Source organism: Antrostomus carolinensis, unplaced genomic scaffold (genome assembly GCF_000700745.2).
Source record: "Antrostomus carolinensis isolate BGI_N321 unplaced genomic scaffold, ASM70074v2 Scaffold22645, whole genome shotgun sequence".
In the NCBI taxonomy this organism is placed as follows: domain Eukaryota; kingdom Metazoa; phylum Chordata; class Aves; order Caprimulgiformes; family Caprimulgidae; genus Antrostomus; species Antrostomus carolinensis.
Window position 1 is genome coordinate 1 of NW_010317350.1, and position 18404 is coordinate 18404.

The following is an 18404-nucleotide window of genomic DNA, read 5'->3' on the forward strand; positions in this document are numbered from 1 at the left end:
CCAAAACCTTGCCATGCAAACCCAGTACAACTTGTCATGTGCAGCAGATGAAATAAATGAATCCCCACAAGCATTTATTCCAAGCTAAGTTCTGTTTATGATCCGTTTAAATGAATTACTTAGTTAACTTTCCCAACCTATTATAGCAGTGAAGCTATATGTTAAGAGAAAGGGAACAGATTGCACCTACATATTCACTTCTCTAAGAGAACTGTAGTTTCAAAATTTGGACTGTGAAAGTTCTATCCCTTGTGGAAAAAGTAGATAAGAGTTTTTGTTGGTTTGTGGTTTGGTTTTTTTTTCTTCTCCTCGTTTCTCGTTAGTTCTTGTTTGGTTGTGAGTTATTCTCTGACATTACATAGGACATTGTAACACTTAAGAAATAGTCCTACTTTTTGGTTTAGTAATATGTACCCTACTGATCATATAGCTACAGTATCACTATTTAGTAAAAGCCTATAATTTGAACAAAGTTATGGATATAAACTGCAGTTGAGTATCTTTTGTTGTCACACTTGAAATTTCCAAGATTCATATTTTTAAAGGTATCCTTAAAGATCCTACTTTTCAAACTCCAAATTTTTGCAGATCTTTAAAATGATATGACTACTTTAAAAAACAAACCAAAAAACAGCCCCTTTTTTGTTTGTTTGTTAATAAATACAGTTTGAAATTTTCTCCTGGGTTTAAAAAAGCAGTCTCAAGAATATCAGGAAAAATTTGGGGTTTTTGTTTGGTCGGTTTTTTCTCAACCAGTTCTTTAAAGATTGTGTTGATTGCAGATGATTTAAAAGGTTGGATATTGAATCCTTTAAAGACTAGACAGGAGGTTTTGTGATGTTAGATAAATTTTAAGCAGCTGGAAGGAAATTTAAGTCTGTTTGTGACAATTTTGTCTCACAAAGCCAAATGAAATGATAGGAGAAAGTCCTGTCCTGACAGAGCAGATCAGCTAGGAAGGACATGCTTGCAACAGTGAGCCTTGGGATTTATAAGATATTTTACTATGATGAGCTTCCTGCAGTCATCTTTTTTATTTTGGACCCTACTTCTTTTTAAAAACAAACAAACAAAACTTAAATACAGTGAATATTATACAAGAAAAGAGATGATCTAGAAAGAGGCCAGTCAGTGGTGCAGTTTTTTCTTTGCCAAATGTCTTGCATTTTGAAAAAATATATTCTTAATCAGTTTTGGTATAAAATTTTACATGTATTCAACTAAAATATTGATAAAACTGTGTAGTTAGTAAATGATACTTTGTTGAAATCATAAAGTGAGAACTATAAAATAAGATTGTAAAGAATAGAGGAGGCATCAAGTTGTGAAACTGTTTAGCTATTTGAAGTTTGTGATGTAACTGCTTTACTAAGTAACTTTAATCTAAATTATCACCCAGCTCTTCTGACTCGCCTAGTGACTTGATTCTGTTTTCATTTAATTCTCCTCTGAAGTGAATTACTTTTCCTCTTAGATTGCACTTCAGTGCAGATACTTCCTACTGTGCTTCATTATCTGCACAGCACAATTGTCATTCATGTTAACTAAACTAATTTAATTTTACTTCCTCTGAAGCTTTATATGCTGAAAGTAATTGTTTGACAATTACCTGAATAGTCTGTATACTTCAAAAAGGAAGGTAAAATACACCATCTTGGGCTCCATAGTATTACAGAAGACTTTGATGTTATTAAATATTCATTTTCATGTTACTGGCTACTATTCCCTATTGTGTCCTATCAGACAAAAACATATAGATGTTTTGAATCAGTTTTTTAATCATTAAAATGTTTATACACAAGCTTTGTTGGACTAAACTCTCTTACTTGACAAATGCAATGTAGGTAATTTTAAATCTTTACGTAGGTGAATGTTTTAAAATACTTAATTTGTTTTCATAGTTGATGTCAAGTGGCATTTGGCAGAGAGGGGAAGAAGATGAAGGTGTAGATGGATTCTTAATCACAGATATTAAAAAAGAAGTAAATAGAGCTGCAAAACTGGTAAGAATTAAGTCTTTGGTATTTACATGGGGGGAAAAAAAAGTAACTTTGAAGTGAATTTAGTATTGCCTGTGGGGTTTGTTTTGTTTTCTTTCTCCACTGGGTAGTGTGCTGAGCCCATTCAAGCATTGGAATTTTACATTAAAGCAACAAGTGCATTGGGTTTGTGGAAGCCATGGGGGGACAAGAAAAGCTGCAGAAGTTTGCTAATATCTTTATTTCCTGGATATGTTGCAGATAAATGAATGAGAGCAAATTACACATGCATTATACCTCGTGACACTATGTAATAGTATAGATGCAACTAAACAATAGGTACAGGTAAAATAACTTGTATTTTGACTTATGTGTCACAAGTTAACATTCATATAAGGCAATGCATAAAGTCTGTGAAATAACTATATACAAGTCTTGTCATAGTTACAATCTATTGGCTGATATTCTTTCTTAGACACTTTGTAATATTTCTATTGGTTTAATTCCTGTAACTTTACTTGGAATTTAGATGTTAATATTTTGTTATTTCTAAAACAAATTATTCCTAGAAATGTAATATCTGTAGGAAAAAGGGTGCTTCAATTGGATGTGTAGCTCCCAAATGCAAACGAAGTTACCATTTTCCTTGTGGGGTACAAAAGGAATGTATTTTCCAGTTCATGGAAAACTTCAGGTAAGTTCTGGGGGTTTTTTTTGCTTTTTAATTTTCAATTCCTTATACAGGAGGTGATTTGTTTTTTCATCGGTTGTCGTTGGATAGGCTGTTAATTATAAATGGCATCTGAGTTATTTAAGAAAAAATATCTGATTTGTGGAAAACATGAAGGCCAAGCAGTTATATTGCATACTGAGTACCTGTAAACTAAATTCTCAGCACTTTTAAAGACATAATCTAATGCTTGTGCAAGTAGTTAAATTGTTTATAAAACTGAGCATTAAATCCTAAACTCTGAAATAACATGCAAAATGGTTATTTTGGGTTTTTTGTCTACCTCCTGTGCCTTTGAAATCTCAGCAGTCAAAACAGACTGTATGCTGTTCCGTAGTGTTTCAAAGCACAAGACTTCTAGATCTGCTTATTAGAGGTAGACTGCAGGAGGAATTAGTTTAATATCAAATGTCTAAAAAAGTGTTTTATTTTCTTTTACTATCATCTGTCCAGCATCTTGGCCGTAGTCAAAATACTCAAGTGCATTTGATAATGGTTTTATTCTGCCTAATTTATATTGAATTTGTAGGGTAGGTGGATTGAAGTCTGGCAGGCACTTTAACTTCTTAATTAAATGACTCATTAAGTCAAGCACATGTAAAAAGAATGCATTTTCAGAAAGGTTTCTTATAGAGCTGCATTTCTTGGCTGTTTTCTTTCTTTGAAAATGTGCTAGATTATAAAATTTATCAATATGCAAACTCAGAATTGCTCCTTTAACATCATGGTAACATTGAAATATAGGAAGAGCTTGAGGTTCCGAGGACAGGAAATGCATTATGTGGACCGAAAGGAGTTTTGAGAGAAAGGGGGTATATGATCTGTAATCTACAGAGCATCAGTTGGCAACGTGCTTCTTCCTTACTGCTGTTCTCTTGACTTGCTCTGTTAGATAACTAATTTGTGTACATGTGTGTTGTAGTTCAACCCTGATAGGCAGCAGAGCACCAAACAGCCATTTGCTCACTACCCACAGCGGGATGGGGAGAGAATTGGAAGGGTAAAAGTGAGAAAACTGATGGTTTGAGATAAAGATGGTTTAGTAGGTAAAGCAACAGCTGTATGCACGAGCAAAGCAAAATAAGGAATTAGTTGACTACTTCCTGTGAGCAGGCAGATGTTCAGCTGTTTCCAGGAAAGCAGGGCTTCATCATGTGTAACAGTTACTTGTGAAGACAAATGCCATAACTCTGAACATCTCTTCTTCCTCCTTCTTTCCCCCAGTTTTATTGCTGAGCTTGATGTTATGGTCTGGAATATCCCTTTGGTCAGTTGGGGTCAGCTGTCCCAGCTGTGTCACCTCCCAACTTCTCGTGCACTCCAGCTTGCTGGTGGAGCAGTGTGAGAAACAGAAAAGGCTTTGATGTTGTGTAGGCACTGTCAGCAATAACAAAAACATCCCTGTGTTATCAACACTGTTTTCATCAAAAATCCAAAACACAGCACTATATAAGCTGCTATTAGGAAAATTAACTCTATCCCAGACAAAACCAGTATATATCTGCCTTTTTAGCTTGTTGCACAGTGTTTATTCATGAAAAACATATAATAGGGAATTCATTTTGCTATCTTTGGATTTTACGAGGAAAATTCTTAAAATGTTGCTTTGATAAGAGAACCTTAAATTATTATTTTTAGATCTTACTGTTGGGAACATAAACCAGTCCAAAAGATTCCAGATAAAGAATCCAGAGGAACTTCACAGTGTACAATATGCCTGGATTTGGTTGAACAGCTTCCAAAGTACACTGTATTGAAAAGTCCTTGCTGTAAAAATGCTTGGTTTCATCGAGAATGCTTGCAGGTAACACAGGTTCTCCCTTTCCTTTAACCTTGCATGCATGGATATCACATTTCTGTTGTGCTTAAAAATAATGTAGCAGTTGCTTAAAATTGTGTAAAACTGCTTAGGGTTAATGTAGGCAGTAGGTAAGGAAATACAGTAGGTTAATGTAGGCAGTAGGTTTGAAGGACAATGCTAAAATTGTGTTTTGGAGATGAGTGTCTTACAAGAAGGATTTTATTTTTTTTTTTTATTAAGCCATTATATTCTTTTTCCCTTCATGTTTCTGCATGTGTGATACACTTCATTCCTTTAGTTATTTTTAGGAACTGAAGTGCAGCCTAGGTAGTTAGTTGCCTTCCTGCAAGTCATTATGTGCAGAATCTAGATGCTAAAAATATCATTTACCCATCATCAGTTCTCTGCCTTTGTCCGAAACTGGAAGAAGTTAAAAGGTTCTATTTGTAAACTTATTTTAGATCTGGAGAGGTTGACTGAAAAGGATTGTGCTTTTGTTTATGAACCCGATTCAAGCGTGTGAACTCTCCTCCTTTAAAGGAGGAGAAAATGCTTGCCACTTGCTTCAATGTCAAATGACTTCATGATTCACGTCAGCTTTAATGTCCGTGTCAGGACAGTATCCATGAATGCAATGGTTATAGATACTAAGGCATTATTTATTGGCATCCTAAGCAATGTAGTAATTCAATAATCGGTTTGGTTTTTTGTTGTTTGTTTTTTTTTCTTGGCACAGTATCAAGCTTTGAGTGCTGGGATATTTTTCTTTAGGTGCACAGTATGTAATAACAAGGATAAATTTCAGAAAGAAATGTTGAGAATGGGCATACACATTCCAGAAAAGTAAGTAATTTTGTAAATACTCACTCTTCTATAAAACTTTAAAAGGGGGTTAAGACCATGCTTTTCTTATTCTATAGAACTGCATCTGTTACTATGTGAAACCTCAGTTCTGCCTTTAATGGTAGAATTGTTTGGTTTGGTAAGGAGTAGCCTCTTTCCTTTTAGTTATGCATAAAAATTGTCAAAGCCAAATTAGTCATCTCAAGCATAAAGCAGTAAGCTCTGAAAAGTAATTTTTAATGCCACGATTCAACCAGGGGCCTATTTAAAAGATCCAAACACTTCTTCAATACAGTAATTTCACATTAATGTAGAGGTTACTGAGAATTGTCTTTTCTGTGCCCAGGTTTTTAAATTATCTGAATTTCTGTCCAGACATTATGGTAATGGACTGATTCCTCAGCCATACAGCTTCTGTCTTCTTCCAAGGAATTGCTGAGGATATGTTTAGTATTACAACTGCTTCTAAAATTCTGAGCTGTTCTTCCTAAGTTTCTACCATTTGATGGGGCTTAAAAAGACAGAAAGTGATGAGAATGATATTTCTTTGTTGAAAGTATTATTCTTCAATAACTATTAGTGTCTTCAGAGACTACCTTTGATACCATCCAGAGACAGAAGCTCGAGATTTTTGGAGAGGAAGAAGAGTCAAAATACTTGATGAACTTTGCTGTACTAGCCTGGGAAATTCTGAATCCCTTTTCATGAGACCATTTTCAGGGGTAACTTGAGTAGACTGCCAAAACAAATATCCACATCTGCTGTGAGAGAGAAAGCAGAATAATATGAAACAGAGCAAACATGTGCTGCGGTCGTGCAAAAAATAATAAATACTTTAATCCAAGTAACTGTACACAAGAAAAAGTCTGTGTATTTTATAGTATTATTTTTGTTCCTAGACTTTTTTCTTCCCCCTCTTGGTTGTCCAGCTGTTGCCTAGAACATTACATGATTGAAGTATCTTCATGTTGTTCTTACATACATTTTTTCCAAAGACAGAGTAACCCATTTAAACAATCAGAAATACAGTTGTATTAATAGATCTTCTGGTTTTTATTATAGAGATGCATCCTGGGAACTTGAAGAGAATGCATATCAAGACCTACTGCAGCGTTATCAACACTGTGACATTAAAAGATGTCTCTGCAAGAAAGGAAGAGACTATAACGAACCTGATAGGTATGACACTTTTGCAGGAAGGTACAACCTAGGATGGAATAGTTATTTGGTAGTGTGGTTTTTGTTTGTTTGGGGTTTTTTTTTAATTTAAATGCTTTAGTATTTTTCAGCATCAGGTTTTAATGTCAAACCAAGACACTGTGTCCAAATAAAATGTTTGGTTTACAGCCTATAATCAGAATATTTTGATACTAATTTTCTCTAATGTAATCAGGTTATAAAAGCCAAGAAAAACAAACCAGTTGATTATCAGTTACCGTGTCCTCATTCATTACAGAGCTGAAGTGGAATTTGTACGTCCACATAATATGTAGAATAGCATGTATTTAAACTAATGTTGTGTATCTTTCATTCAAAGCTTAATTCAACAACTTAATAATTGTTAGAATGCTTAATACCTTTACTACTTTAATGAATTTCTTGTAGACTTAGCTGAAAATTAACAAGCTGTGCAAAATCAATCTGGCTGCGAGCTGTCCCCCTGCATGCAGATGGTGGCTAGAATATTGCTGGTAGCTTAGTGAGAGGCTTGAGTGTAAAAGGCTGCTCAACCGCTGGCTTAATTTTTGATTTACAAGTTCATTTGCTGTATTCTTTCTTGTTTTATTTGTGATTTTTCTGAAATGTCCATTGGCCTGAGTATACTCAAAGCTGTCAGAGCCTCTACTTTGAAGACTTGTTTCTGTAGTACTGTGGTAGGTTACTCCCTGTGGACATTAACTTTGCTTTGTACAGGTTCATTCATGGTATGTGTGCACCTCAGGATCTACTTTGCCTTTAAGAGTTGTACCTTAGGCTTCCAGTATTTGAACTAATATCAGTCACATTGTTCCATTGAAAGTTTAAGCAAAATTGAAGAATTCTAGACAGAAACCTAACAAATACTTTAAACATTGTCACTAATGAAGAGTCTTATTGAGGATGTATAAGAATAATCAGATATGCTCCTCTAAAAAAATTTAACCTTTGGAAAAGCTGAATGGTGGATACCCATAAGATATAGAAGATGTTGCTGGCTAGCAACATGGGGAGAAAATATTGGCAGCAAGCTATTGACTTCAAGGCAGGGGAGCACACTAATTCATAGCCTCTTTCAGTAAAAGGTGCTGGAACATGGGTATCTTCCCCCCCACCCTCCCCTTGTTGCAGCCATGAATTGAGAGCACAACTTATCTGAAGAAAGTGCCTCTTGATAATACACAGTCCTACCAGATTGATAAAATTCTGCTTTATTATTTTAGTATCTGGATTACACTTAGGTTGGAATATTCTTTTTTTAACTAGCCTCATTCTTCTGTCTAATTCTAAATACATAAGTTTTTTATTTTAGTAAATGGGAAATAAAACGTTGTCAGTGTTGTGGTTCCCGTGGAACTCATTTGGCCTGTTCATCTCTGAAATCATGGGAGCAAAACTGGGAGTGTGTGGAATGCAGAAGTATCTTTGCAAAATCAGGTAAAGTTATGGATGTGACAGTGACTTCTTAAAATGATACATTTTAATACTATGTATTTTACAGCTAGCAAATTCACTAAATCGAGATAATTTAATCATACAGGAAACTACAGCAAACAGAAAAAGCGTTCTCTGGCCACCTCTGAAAAGACAGATGGGACAACTTGTTTGCTGGAAGAGCCATCTCCAAAGTGCCCTCGGCAGTCATCTGGATCTCAATGCAATTTTCTTCTCCAGTGTGTAATTTTCTGTTTTCAAGCAGAAACTGATTATAAGATAAACTAGCATTTAAACATGGGAAGTTGACAGCTTATTCCATAGGAGAGACTTCTTGCACTAAATTGCAAATTGAATAAAATTGGAGTAAAGTTTAGTGATTCAAGTTTTCTGAGTAAGCCATGAACTCTAAATTTGCTACAGTTATTCACATTCAGTGGCATGTAAACCAATTTTTAGTTTGATAAAATAAGATCCTTGTAAAAGGAATCTTAACAATTTAGAGGTAACTTTGAATGTACAGATGGCAAAACTTACAGCTAAGGTTGCTTATCAGTATCTCTTCCATGTTAATAGTGTGCTAGAAATCTAGATTACAGAGATATTTATATAATTAATGTTTTAATCTGCTGGAATAAAAACTTTTCAAGTCTGTAGAAACTAATGTTTTTAGTTTTTACTTATTGTATCGGTCAGGATTTCCATCTTATGTATAGGAGGCAACTAAAAACGCATCCTAAAACCACCACATAATAAAATACTGAATTATTAGTGTTAAAATTGCAGTTCAAGCACTGATGGACTTCATGTAAATGAATTTACTAATGAGATTCAGTACTGAAATAGGGGAAAATTTTATTGCTACCTTCAATAAGAAGTGTTTATGCATTCTTCAATTATATCTCTTTTTAAAATACTGTTTTGGCTTATAGATCACCAAAGATAATGTGCCAGAACAACTTGTCACCCTGCTCACATCTAGAACTTCCAACATCCAACAGAGTGACGATGTCCTTATCTCCACTGATGTCAAACGGGAACTGCTCCCTGAGGAAAAAGTATTTTCTTCTATTTTTCTTACGTTGAAGAGTAATCTAGCACATGGCTTTATACCATATTTCCTACAGAACATGGTGTGTCTGTGTGTGTGTGTACGTATGTAGTGGCTATATATATTTGTGTGTGTATATATAGTCACTGGAAAAATGGATTGAGTACACTGAAGAGCTGAAGTCAACTTGATAAAGGCTGTTTCTGAATGCTAGAGGGGGGTGAGGAGAAAAGAATGATACCTACTGAGAAATTTTAGGTTTGGTAGTGAAGGCATCAAAACCCAGACACGCATATTTCTCCTTACAGAAGCATGGCTAGCCATTCTTTAGAAAAGGGGGAATAAAAAGAATCCTAATTACTTTCTTCAGATTAGATATGTCCTGAATTTTACATGTTTTTGCATTTGTACCATAGGAATAGTTTGTGATTATGCTAAACTGAGTGGTAAAATAACATGTTTTAATATAGAATATTCAGTTTAAGGATACTTGTTGTGAGTACTTAATTGATTAATTCTACCTGTAATATGTGCTAAAAATTCTGGTGAGGGACTTGGTTACTTTTAGTAGGTAGGGCACTTGAAATAGTTTTGATTGCAAGTTAGAAAACAAAGAAGGGGTCTTATTTAGACTGTCTTTTTTTTTTTTTAATGACAACTGCAACATTTCCCCCTACTCAAATGCATTTTTGATTGTAGTGACAAAGATTAAATTTTAGTGAATTGTTGACAGTGTATTCTAATTTAGTTGCAAAACATCTCTTTAACACAAATATGGTTTGGCCACTATATTGCTGTAACTGAATTGAGAAAATAACTATTTTATGCCAACGTAATTATTTCTACCTCCTTTTTTCTAGGTCTTAGAAGTACTTTAAAATTTGCCAGAGTTAAAATTTGAAATTTTTTACTGACAGGCAATACCTAAATGTATCAAAGTGCTTAAAGAGGTGTTTTTCTTAGTAGACTTTAGGTTGTTTCCTGTATAACCATTGCTGATTATGAATCATAGATTTCATCTGAAAAGACATGTCATTTTCTTGTAGGCAATTAAGAAAGCAAAGAGAGGAAGTTTCTGATATACTGAAGGAGTTAAAGCTGCAAGTTAATACAAAAACAACAAGGCTTAACATCAATGCAGAAAATATCTGGAATAGTGCTTTAAAAGGATTTAGACAGCGCAGCTTCAGTCCTACAAACACCATTGAAGTGAAGTTCACAAAATGTGAAAATAGATCAAAGACGGATACTTCTGCTGCATCAAGACACCATTTCTTCCAATTATTAATGCTTCACCTTCAGAATTCTTCATTGTTTGAGGGCTCTTCTGCAAAGAACTTGTCCCTTGATTTTCAAGGTAATTAAATGCTTTGTTCAAGAATACATTAAGAACTATGTAGCTTGGAAGGCTTTCAAATCTTCAGCCAGTATGATTGTCAGTTCACAATTGTAGTCCTGATGGATAGAAATTGTTTTTCAAAATTTTTTTGCTTTTCAGTTTCAAAGGGGGGTGGGGTACGGATTTGTAATAACAAAAAAAAATAAATTGATTTGTTGGAAAAGTTGATGACAGCTAAGGAAAAATACAGTAGATAATTAAACTTGGAACTTTTTAATTAATGCATTTGTTCTCTACAAGTGAATTTCTTCCTGACTCACTTTCTCTGTTACTTATTTTCCTTTCTTCAAATTTCTAGAACATTTCTGTGATAGCATGTTCCCTAGAGACCCAAAGTTAGCTTCTTTGAGTTCTTATGCTTCAGAATTACACTTGCTTTGGGTACAAAGTAGAAGAGGAAGTTATGTCTCCTCTCAAACCTTGATAGTGGCTGAAGAGCTGGAGTAAAAGAATATGGTACTCCTGTATAAAAAAATTCCAGTCTTAGTGTTTCAACCAGCAGGAGATGGCAAACCTCCTTTGTTGCATCTCCTACAGTAAGAAAAAACTGCATTATGAGGTTTTCTATTTTAAAAAAATCACAAATTATTTTTATGCATATATAGTGAATATATTTTTTTCATTTGCAGCTGTAAAAGAGAATCTTTATTTTGAAGCTGGTAAAATGATTGCAGTTTCTCTGGTTCACGGTGGCCCATCTCCTGGCTTCTTTTCCAAAACACTGTTCAATTGTCTTGTCTATGGTCCAGAGAATGTGAAGCCAGCTTTGGAAGATGTTGCTGATGTTGATGTAGCACAAACAATAAAAATGGTAAATAAAACTAAACTTACTGGCAAATTCTTGTTCAAGACTTCATTTGGAAATAAAGCGCTTATTTAAGATAACTTTAGTTCAAATTTTAAAGCTTATATTTTATATATATTTATATACACACATGTATGTAGTAAACAAATTTCTAACTTTTATCTTCTGATACAGATAAAATATGCAAATAGTCTGTCCAGCCTACAGTCTACAGTACATGACTGTTACGAATTCCTTGCTGCTGCTGGATGTTTAAGACCTGTAACAGCTTTGTGTGATAAGAATATGCTAGTGAATGACATACTGATCCATCATGTAATCAAGAGAATTATTTCACCCTTAGAAAGGTTAGTTTTGTCTGAGTTTTCAAACTTCCTGGATTTTTTCCTTGCTGAAATACTAAATATGTTGCTAAAACTAACTTTTCACATGTTCTTGCTTATTCTCCATTTAAACCAATGAACTGTACTTTGATTTTCAGAGGATTAAGTAGCAACTGTTAACTAGTTAAACTGAAAGACTGAAATTATTTCTTTACTTACCTGCTCTGTTCCACTTCTTAGTCACATGCCTTTTTCGACCTTATGAAGAGGCCGGATTCCCAATTATAAACTACAGCATGATGTAGACCTTTGCACTACAAAATTTCTCTATCTTATGTTCATTTCTCTTTCAGAATTGCTCAAATTTAGAATCTTTAAATTTTAGAAGTGTTAAACATATGTTTAGAATTTAAATGTGTTTTCCAGAGGTCTAATTAGGGAGTTTGTGTGTGCCGTTAGGAGGGCAGTAACATGCACAAGGGTAAGTTTGTCTTCTTAGAACGTTAGCATCGCATTGGTGTTTCCAGGAGGTCGCGATGACTTCAAATAGCTGGGCAAGTTACAGCTGTTGCTATTTCTTGATTGGTCTCTGGCCTTACTTACTTACAATTTGCATTCTTCATCTGCTCAGTGAAAAGGCATTGGATGCTACTTTTTCCTTACAAGTATAGTTGGATTTATACTTAACACATTTCTGGTGTTATTTTTGACAAATTTGAATCATTTAAATCTCCAAGAGAAATAATTTTGAATGTGAGGATTTTTTTTAACAAAGAGTAATTAGTCTTTCAGTCTGTGGCATATTTGACCAATCCATATGATATTTTAAAACTAATCAGCTAAAAAGTGAAAGGTAATAAGTAGCCTGTTTGTGGGGAAATGTGGTTTTGTGCATTTTTGGAGATGAACTTAAAATGTGCAAAAGTAAGTAAAGCAAGAGTTTGCTTGTCAGTATCAAGGACTGAGAGTAACTAAAGAGTTAGTCACTTCAGCTCTTAATGTTCTACACCACTGACTGTAGACTTTCAGCATGTTTATTCTGAATTTTACTGATTCAGCCTATCAATATCTAAGAAATTATAAGTAAACTACTGAAGTAAAATTTTAATTCTGATTTAACATGGTTAACGTCTGAGACTGCAGAGAGGGAAACTTATATCCAGTCTGACAGCTTTATAAAATGCAGAGTACAATTAGTTACCTACTGGCTTTCTGATGCATGCTTGCTTTTTTTTTTCCCTCCTTCCTAGTTTTAGGCAAGGTTTGAAAACTCTTGGTGTGCTAGAGAAAATGCAAATGCATCCAGATGCCTTCTCTAGTATATTGTGCCACAAACCTGAAAGACTTTCAGCAGAAATTATTTGTGATCTCTTTACAATCCATTCCTCATCAGATGTAAATAAAGTTGAAGGTGCTGATTTTTGGATGGGTTATTTGCAAGATGTGGAAAGTAAGTAAATGTTTTGGTTTTTTTTCTTTCTCCCTTCCCTGTTTGGGGTATTCAGCTGCTGATATACATACAGAGATTTGGTTTTAGAGTTCAGTGGGATGAATAAATGAAGGGTTCAAGATCACTTTCAGTTCCTAGTTGTTCCTTCTTCCCCTTCTTCTGCAAACTGTTGCCAATTCTAATCAAACTTGAGAGTGGTAAATATCTGGAAGATTGGTACTAGAACTCCTGTGAGGTTTTATTTTAAAAAACAAAACAAAAAAACCCTACACTTGAGTGGTACAGAAAAGTCCTTTACTCCCCACTCTTCAGCTTTGCTGTGAACATATTAGTGTGTGTCTGAAAAAAGATAAAAGGCAGTGTTCTCTTCTTACAGAAGAAGGTTTTTTTTCTATTCACCTAAGATTTTTCAGAACTAACCCAAGTGGGTTTTTCTTGCCAAAATTTTTCTTATTTGGCCATATAACTGCATATTCATTCAGCATTAATCTGGGGATTCCCAATTTCAGGGTTGTTTTTTTCTCTCTAACACTTAACATGCAGGATAATGGTTTATGGGTAATAGGCAATGAATGATACAACCTAATGCTGTTGTTTTTAGGTGGCGAGTCTGTAGTGACATTGGAGGATATTCTGCTCTTCGGAACAGGCGCTTTTTCTATACCGCCCGTTGGTTTTGAGCCTGCACCTACTATTCGATTTTCGCGTATAAGGTATCCCGTGGGAAACAGACTCCTTAATTGCTTAGAGCTCCCTATAACAAAGACATATGAGCAGTTTAAAAATAAAATGGAGTTCACCATCAGAAACACACTAAGAGTTGAAAGAGAATAAATATTTTTGTACTAAACTGGATGTTGGAAACTTCAATTTACTGCAGGAACGTCTGCTTGCAAATTGCTACTGTATTTTTGGACAGCATGCTCTCAGACTTTTCCCCCCAAAGATATGCTAAAAGTAGTAATCTTGTAAGATGGAAACCAATTTTCAAATGAGAATACTCTTTATCTGTTGAATCATCTTCATGTCTGAAGTTGGCTTCAAGAGTCAGCAGTCTCTCACAGAAGTACTTTTAAGTGTGCTTTTGCTGAAGACAGGTATGAAATGTTACCAAACTCTGTAACATTCCAGCCATTTCCCACAGGTAAGTATGTTGATTGTATTGCCTACTTCAGTAACTTATTTATCAAAGTCAAGTCAGGTACATTTTGCAGGCAACTGCTGTACAGCTTTGTCTCAAGTAAAACTGTGATTCAGTTCTTCAGTTGTTCATGTATATTTTTCCAGAAATTGTTTTTATATTGATGATTCATTTACGTTTTGATGATTCATACAAACCTATGAAAGTTAGGAGTTTTAAGGTCATTGTGGTTAGTGCATTAATATATAATTAAGGTCTGGATAAAACCTAGGCAAAATAAGGCGCGAGAACAAAATCTGGTTGAACTTGACTTTCTGTTGTTAAACAAAATCTTTTACATTTGCACACGTTTCTGCATTCTACTGTTATAGAAATTTTTAGTTATACATACAGCCAAAACAGTAAAAACTAGAAGTAAATCTTGCATATGCAACAATAAGTGGTCTTTCAAAATGAAATGTAAGAAGTAGACTTAATGTTGTTGAGTATGAAAGCGTAAGAATTTGTTGCTTATTAGAACATGTTACTTCGTCTTCTGGAGAAGTCAGTATTTTCACAGGAATGTGCACTAAAACTATTGGTTAAACTACAGGTAGTCTTGGCTTCAAGCTTGTCACTGCCTGACACTGCCCTGGCTTTTAGTCTATAAACTATTCCTGTTCAATTGTAGGTGCATTCTGAACAACTTCAGCTGTATAAAATGTATTTTAATTCTGCAGTATTTGTATAAATACCATTAAGCCATAAAAGATAAGTAGTGAAATTTCTACATGGTAACACTTTAAAATTACTAATACTAAAACTATGAAGCTAGAAGGATATATAAGTACAGGTTTTTTAAATGTATGCAGGTCTCTCTTTTGGAATTACCGTTTCCCCTCCCTGTCAGGTTGACCACCTATACCATGTCCCAAACATTGTGCTATAAATATAGATAGATATATATCTGTTTACATCTATCTATATATCTCCATGTTCTTTAAATACTGAAAAGTAATCCTACACTTTTTAAATTTATATAGCTTGGTTTTTAATTGAAAATATAAGCAAGATGGCTTTACTTTTGAATATCTTGGCAAGAAAATAAATACATCCACAGTAAATTATAAATGGATAGGTGCTGCTAAAAAAAAAATCCAAACTAATCTGGTTTCAAGTTCTGGTTTATGGTTCATTGCAAGTATTCTTCTAATTAAATTGTATATATACAATATATACATATACATAACAAATGTAAATGCTAATTACATGGAGTGTATTGCAACTCAAGAACTGTTGAAGTGGCAGTCAAGACTCATTAAATTTGAGACCATGCTATGAAGGGTTAAAGACAAAGAGGCAAATACATATTTAAATTACACAGTTCATTTAATAATATGCAGGTATTTTGAAATCTTTCTTAAGGCTGCAGCTTCCCTTTCTCGATCTTGGGAGAGGTGCTAATCTTTTTTTATATAGACCTATTTCCATCACTGGGTAACAGAAGCGTGCATGCTTGATTTTTTTTTTTTTTTCCCCTCCAATAATATTCCATGTTTGTCATCTTAGTGTAATTTTTGAATGTCATACTGCCAATAACTTTTTTTTATATTCTTACCCTTCAGAATGGTCTATTTGCAAAATAAGGATTCATGTTGTATGTTCCTATTTTTAAAATATAGCAATGAGTCTCCTGCAGATAGAGTATTATACTTTAAAATGTGTGGTGTACCCAGTGCAGTATTCCTTTTTCTTGCCTAGTTAAGAGAAAAAAGTTTTCTGTAATATGTTATTTTTAGGTAGGGGAAGTACAGAACTTGTAGAAGTAGCAAGCAGAGTGTGGATAATTTTAAAGGACAATTCTTGGATTTCAGGCACATGCATGCAGTGGCAAGGAAAATGGTTTAAGAACTTTAAATAAACTGCATTTAAACCCTTCAGTGGAGAAAGAGATAATAAGGTAATGTGAATATAAGGCTTTAAAAAGTATCAGATATAAAAATAGGGATTACACCTTTTATTGCTAATCAGTTTCGAATTGAGCAGTTGATAGGTTAGTTCTACCTGTATATAGAACCTATTTGTTAGCTGTAAGAGAAATCTTAAGTTAACTTTAAAACTATCTGCTATACAATGCTATATCAAAACATGGAATTTGTAAAATTCTCTAGTCTCTAACGTTGCTTGAAAAGACTTTTCTTACACAGAACTTGTTCACATTTTCTAATACTGATGTACACATCCAGGACAAGTCTTTCTTGTCAGTTTGATCAGCTCTATATAGACATTCTGATATAATCCTTGACATATTCAAGCTGTATTCCTAACTAAATGCTGCTGTGGAGAGGAACTTCCTCTCTTCTGCCCATTTTCAGCATTTATTTGTAGAGACCAATCTTAAATTTACCGCAACTGTTCATTAAAATTCCACTGGATAAGTTGACTTCCAGTCCATCAAAACACAGAAAGGTCTTTTGTCTTGAAACCATAAGAGTGATTTCTGTAGCTGTACCCACCATCAGGTTTTTAATTGCTGTAGCAGGACACTGAAGTGCAATATTATCGAGCAGTTTTCATTTTACATAAACTTTAACCTGAGGCATATCTGGAAATTAGGGAAGTTGAAATACTTTCTGTAACACAGTATTTCTGTGTTATTACAGTATTTCTGTAACACAAGGAGAATAATTGCATATACCTTAGCTGTTGTGTATTAAATAATTCTTTTATAGAAGTTAACATGTTTTACAAGATTTGTTAGGGCCACAAGAGAACTACTGCAGTCCTCTTTGACTGTGTTTGGCCAAAGAACTTCACCCTGCAGTTTCTGCATCAAACCCTAAGCTTCCATCTGGAATTAGCACATCAAATAAGCTATTTATTTTCTAGAGCCATCATTTTCTAGTAAAGAATAATAGATTAGTATTAGTGGGTTTAGTATGGTCTCCTTAATAAAGCACATATAATTGGGGGAGGGGGGGTCACATGTGGGGGGGAAACAACAAAAAAAAACCCCTCAAGTATTTTAGATCTATGTGTGAAATACAGTCAAGAGTTTAATATTTGTTTATACTTAAGGTCAAAATCATTGTGTGCTGCAGCTTTGACTTTCTTCATTAAGATGTTTAATCCTGGTGTTGGAAGACTTGAGAATTTATAGGGGTATATTTAAAATGTGGAGCAGAATATTAGTTATTAATTCACACTCACATTCTGCCTGTGCATTTTGAAAAGAGTATAAAAAAATTGGCATTCAAATAGAAGGAAAATCAACTCTAGAGGCGACAAAATATGTTTTTAAGGTTTATCTTGATTCTGTATTATATGATAAAGCATTTTAAAGCTCAAGCGTCACTTTTTTATTTGAGGAGGGGAATTGCTAGTTGGATAAAAGAAAAATTAAGATGCAAAAACTTCTGAAATGTCAAATCATAGGTATACAGAAAATCATTGTCAAAATATTGTTTGTTTAAAAAACCCACAATGCACCCCTCTCTGATTTTGTATGGTGTAAACTATGTTCTTTTTTAAACTTGTGGTAATTAGTATAATTTTGTAAATACTTCTAGCTCTAACTTGAACTGCAGGATCAGTGCCTGAAATGTTGCATCTTAAGCAACCTTTACTCGACAAGTGTAGCATCAGTGTTGAAATAATCGGTAACTGGGAAGTAACTGTCATGTATATGTTCAAAGTGCAATAAAGGGTTAAATTTCTGTCGGAATAAATATGTCATTTGCTTCAGTGTTTTTATTTTGGTGGTTTAATGGATTTTAGCTCTAGAAGTCTTATCACTATTTTCTCTAGTTTCATCTGTGTACCTATAAACACCTTTAGATCCAGCTAGAGCGTGTTTCTCCGGCCACCTTTGCATCCAGCACTGAGTCGGGTGAGCTGGGACTCGTCCCCCTGCAGCGCTGCTGCGCGGGCAGGACGGGAACGGCGCGGGGAGCCCCCGCTCAAGCGCGGTTGCTTTATTTGCAGCTGGCTGCCCGTTGTCAAACGTCCGTCCTTTCCATGTCGTTCCTCTGCGGGCTGGCAGCTGCCCTGGGTGCCCGCAAGCTGGTTTCTAGGGAGCGCTTCAGTTCTCTCCGCTTGAAAATTCCGTCAGCGAGCAGAGCAAAGACTGTAAACGGGGGGGAGAGGCGGCAAGGAGCACCACGCTGTTCTCCGCCTGTTCTCTTGTTCTCCGCCGGGGAAAAGCACAGGCCCAAATTTAAAATCATAAGATGCGGTTTCTTAATTACAGCTCAGGGCAGCGGCACGAGCTGG

At 34.8% G+C, this 18404-nt stretch overlaps 1 protein-coding gene across 2 annotated transcripts; it reads left to right on the plus strand.

The window, feature by feature from the left end:
• Positions 1 to 1894: 1894 nt before the first annotated feature.
• G2E3 (G2/M-phase specific E3 ubiquitin protein ligase) lies at positions 1895 to 13863 on the plus strand. 2 transcript variants are annotated; one of them, XM_010168562.1, is made up of 13 exons: positions 1895 to 2003; positions 2549 to 2673; positions 4348 to 4513; positions 5247 to 5353; positions 6416 to 6532; positions 7863 to 7982; positions 8089 to 8223; positions 8917 to 9042; positions 10082 to 10392; positions 11064 to 11245; positions 11414 to 11586; positions 12813 to 13012; positions 13614 to 13863. In XM_010168562.1, exons 1-13 carry the CDS (start codon positions 1905 to 1907, stop codon positions 13844 to 13846), a joined length of 2094 nt encoding a protein of 697 aa, XP_010166864.1. In that variant the 5' UTR covers positions 1895 to 1904; the 3' UTR covers positions 13847 to 13863. The 2 variants fall into 2 exon arrangements, with proteins under 2 accessions (XP_010166864.1, XP_028940935.1); XM_029085102.1 differs by lacking the exon at positions 8917 to 9042 and having other exon boundaries at positions 1905 to 2003; positions 7863 to 7987; positions 8091 to 8223.
• Positions 13864 to 18404: the final 4541 nt, after the last annotated feature.

What these genes read in the sequence shown, in the direction of transcription:
- G2E3 (XM_010168562.1), top strand. Translation starts at nt 1,905, where the DNA reads ATGTCAAGTGGCATTTGGCAGAGAGGGGAAGAAGATGAAGGTGTAGAT. An exon ending in GGCATACACATTCCAGAAAA is followed by an intron (nt 5,354 to 6,415) that starts GTAAGTAATTTT and finishes TTTTTATTATAG; the next exon opens with AGATGCATCCTGGGAACTTG. An exon ending in TAGCACAAACAATAAAAATG is followed by an intron (nt 11,246 to 11,413) that starts GTAAATAAAACT and finishes CTTCTGATACAG; the next exon opens with ATAAAATATGCAAATAGTCT.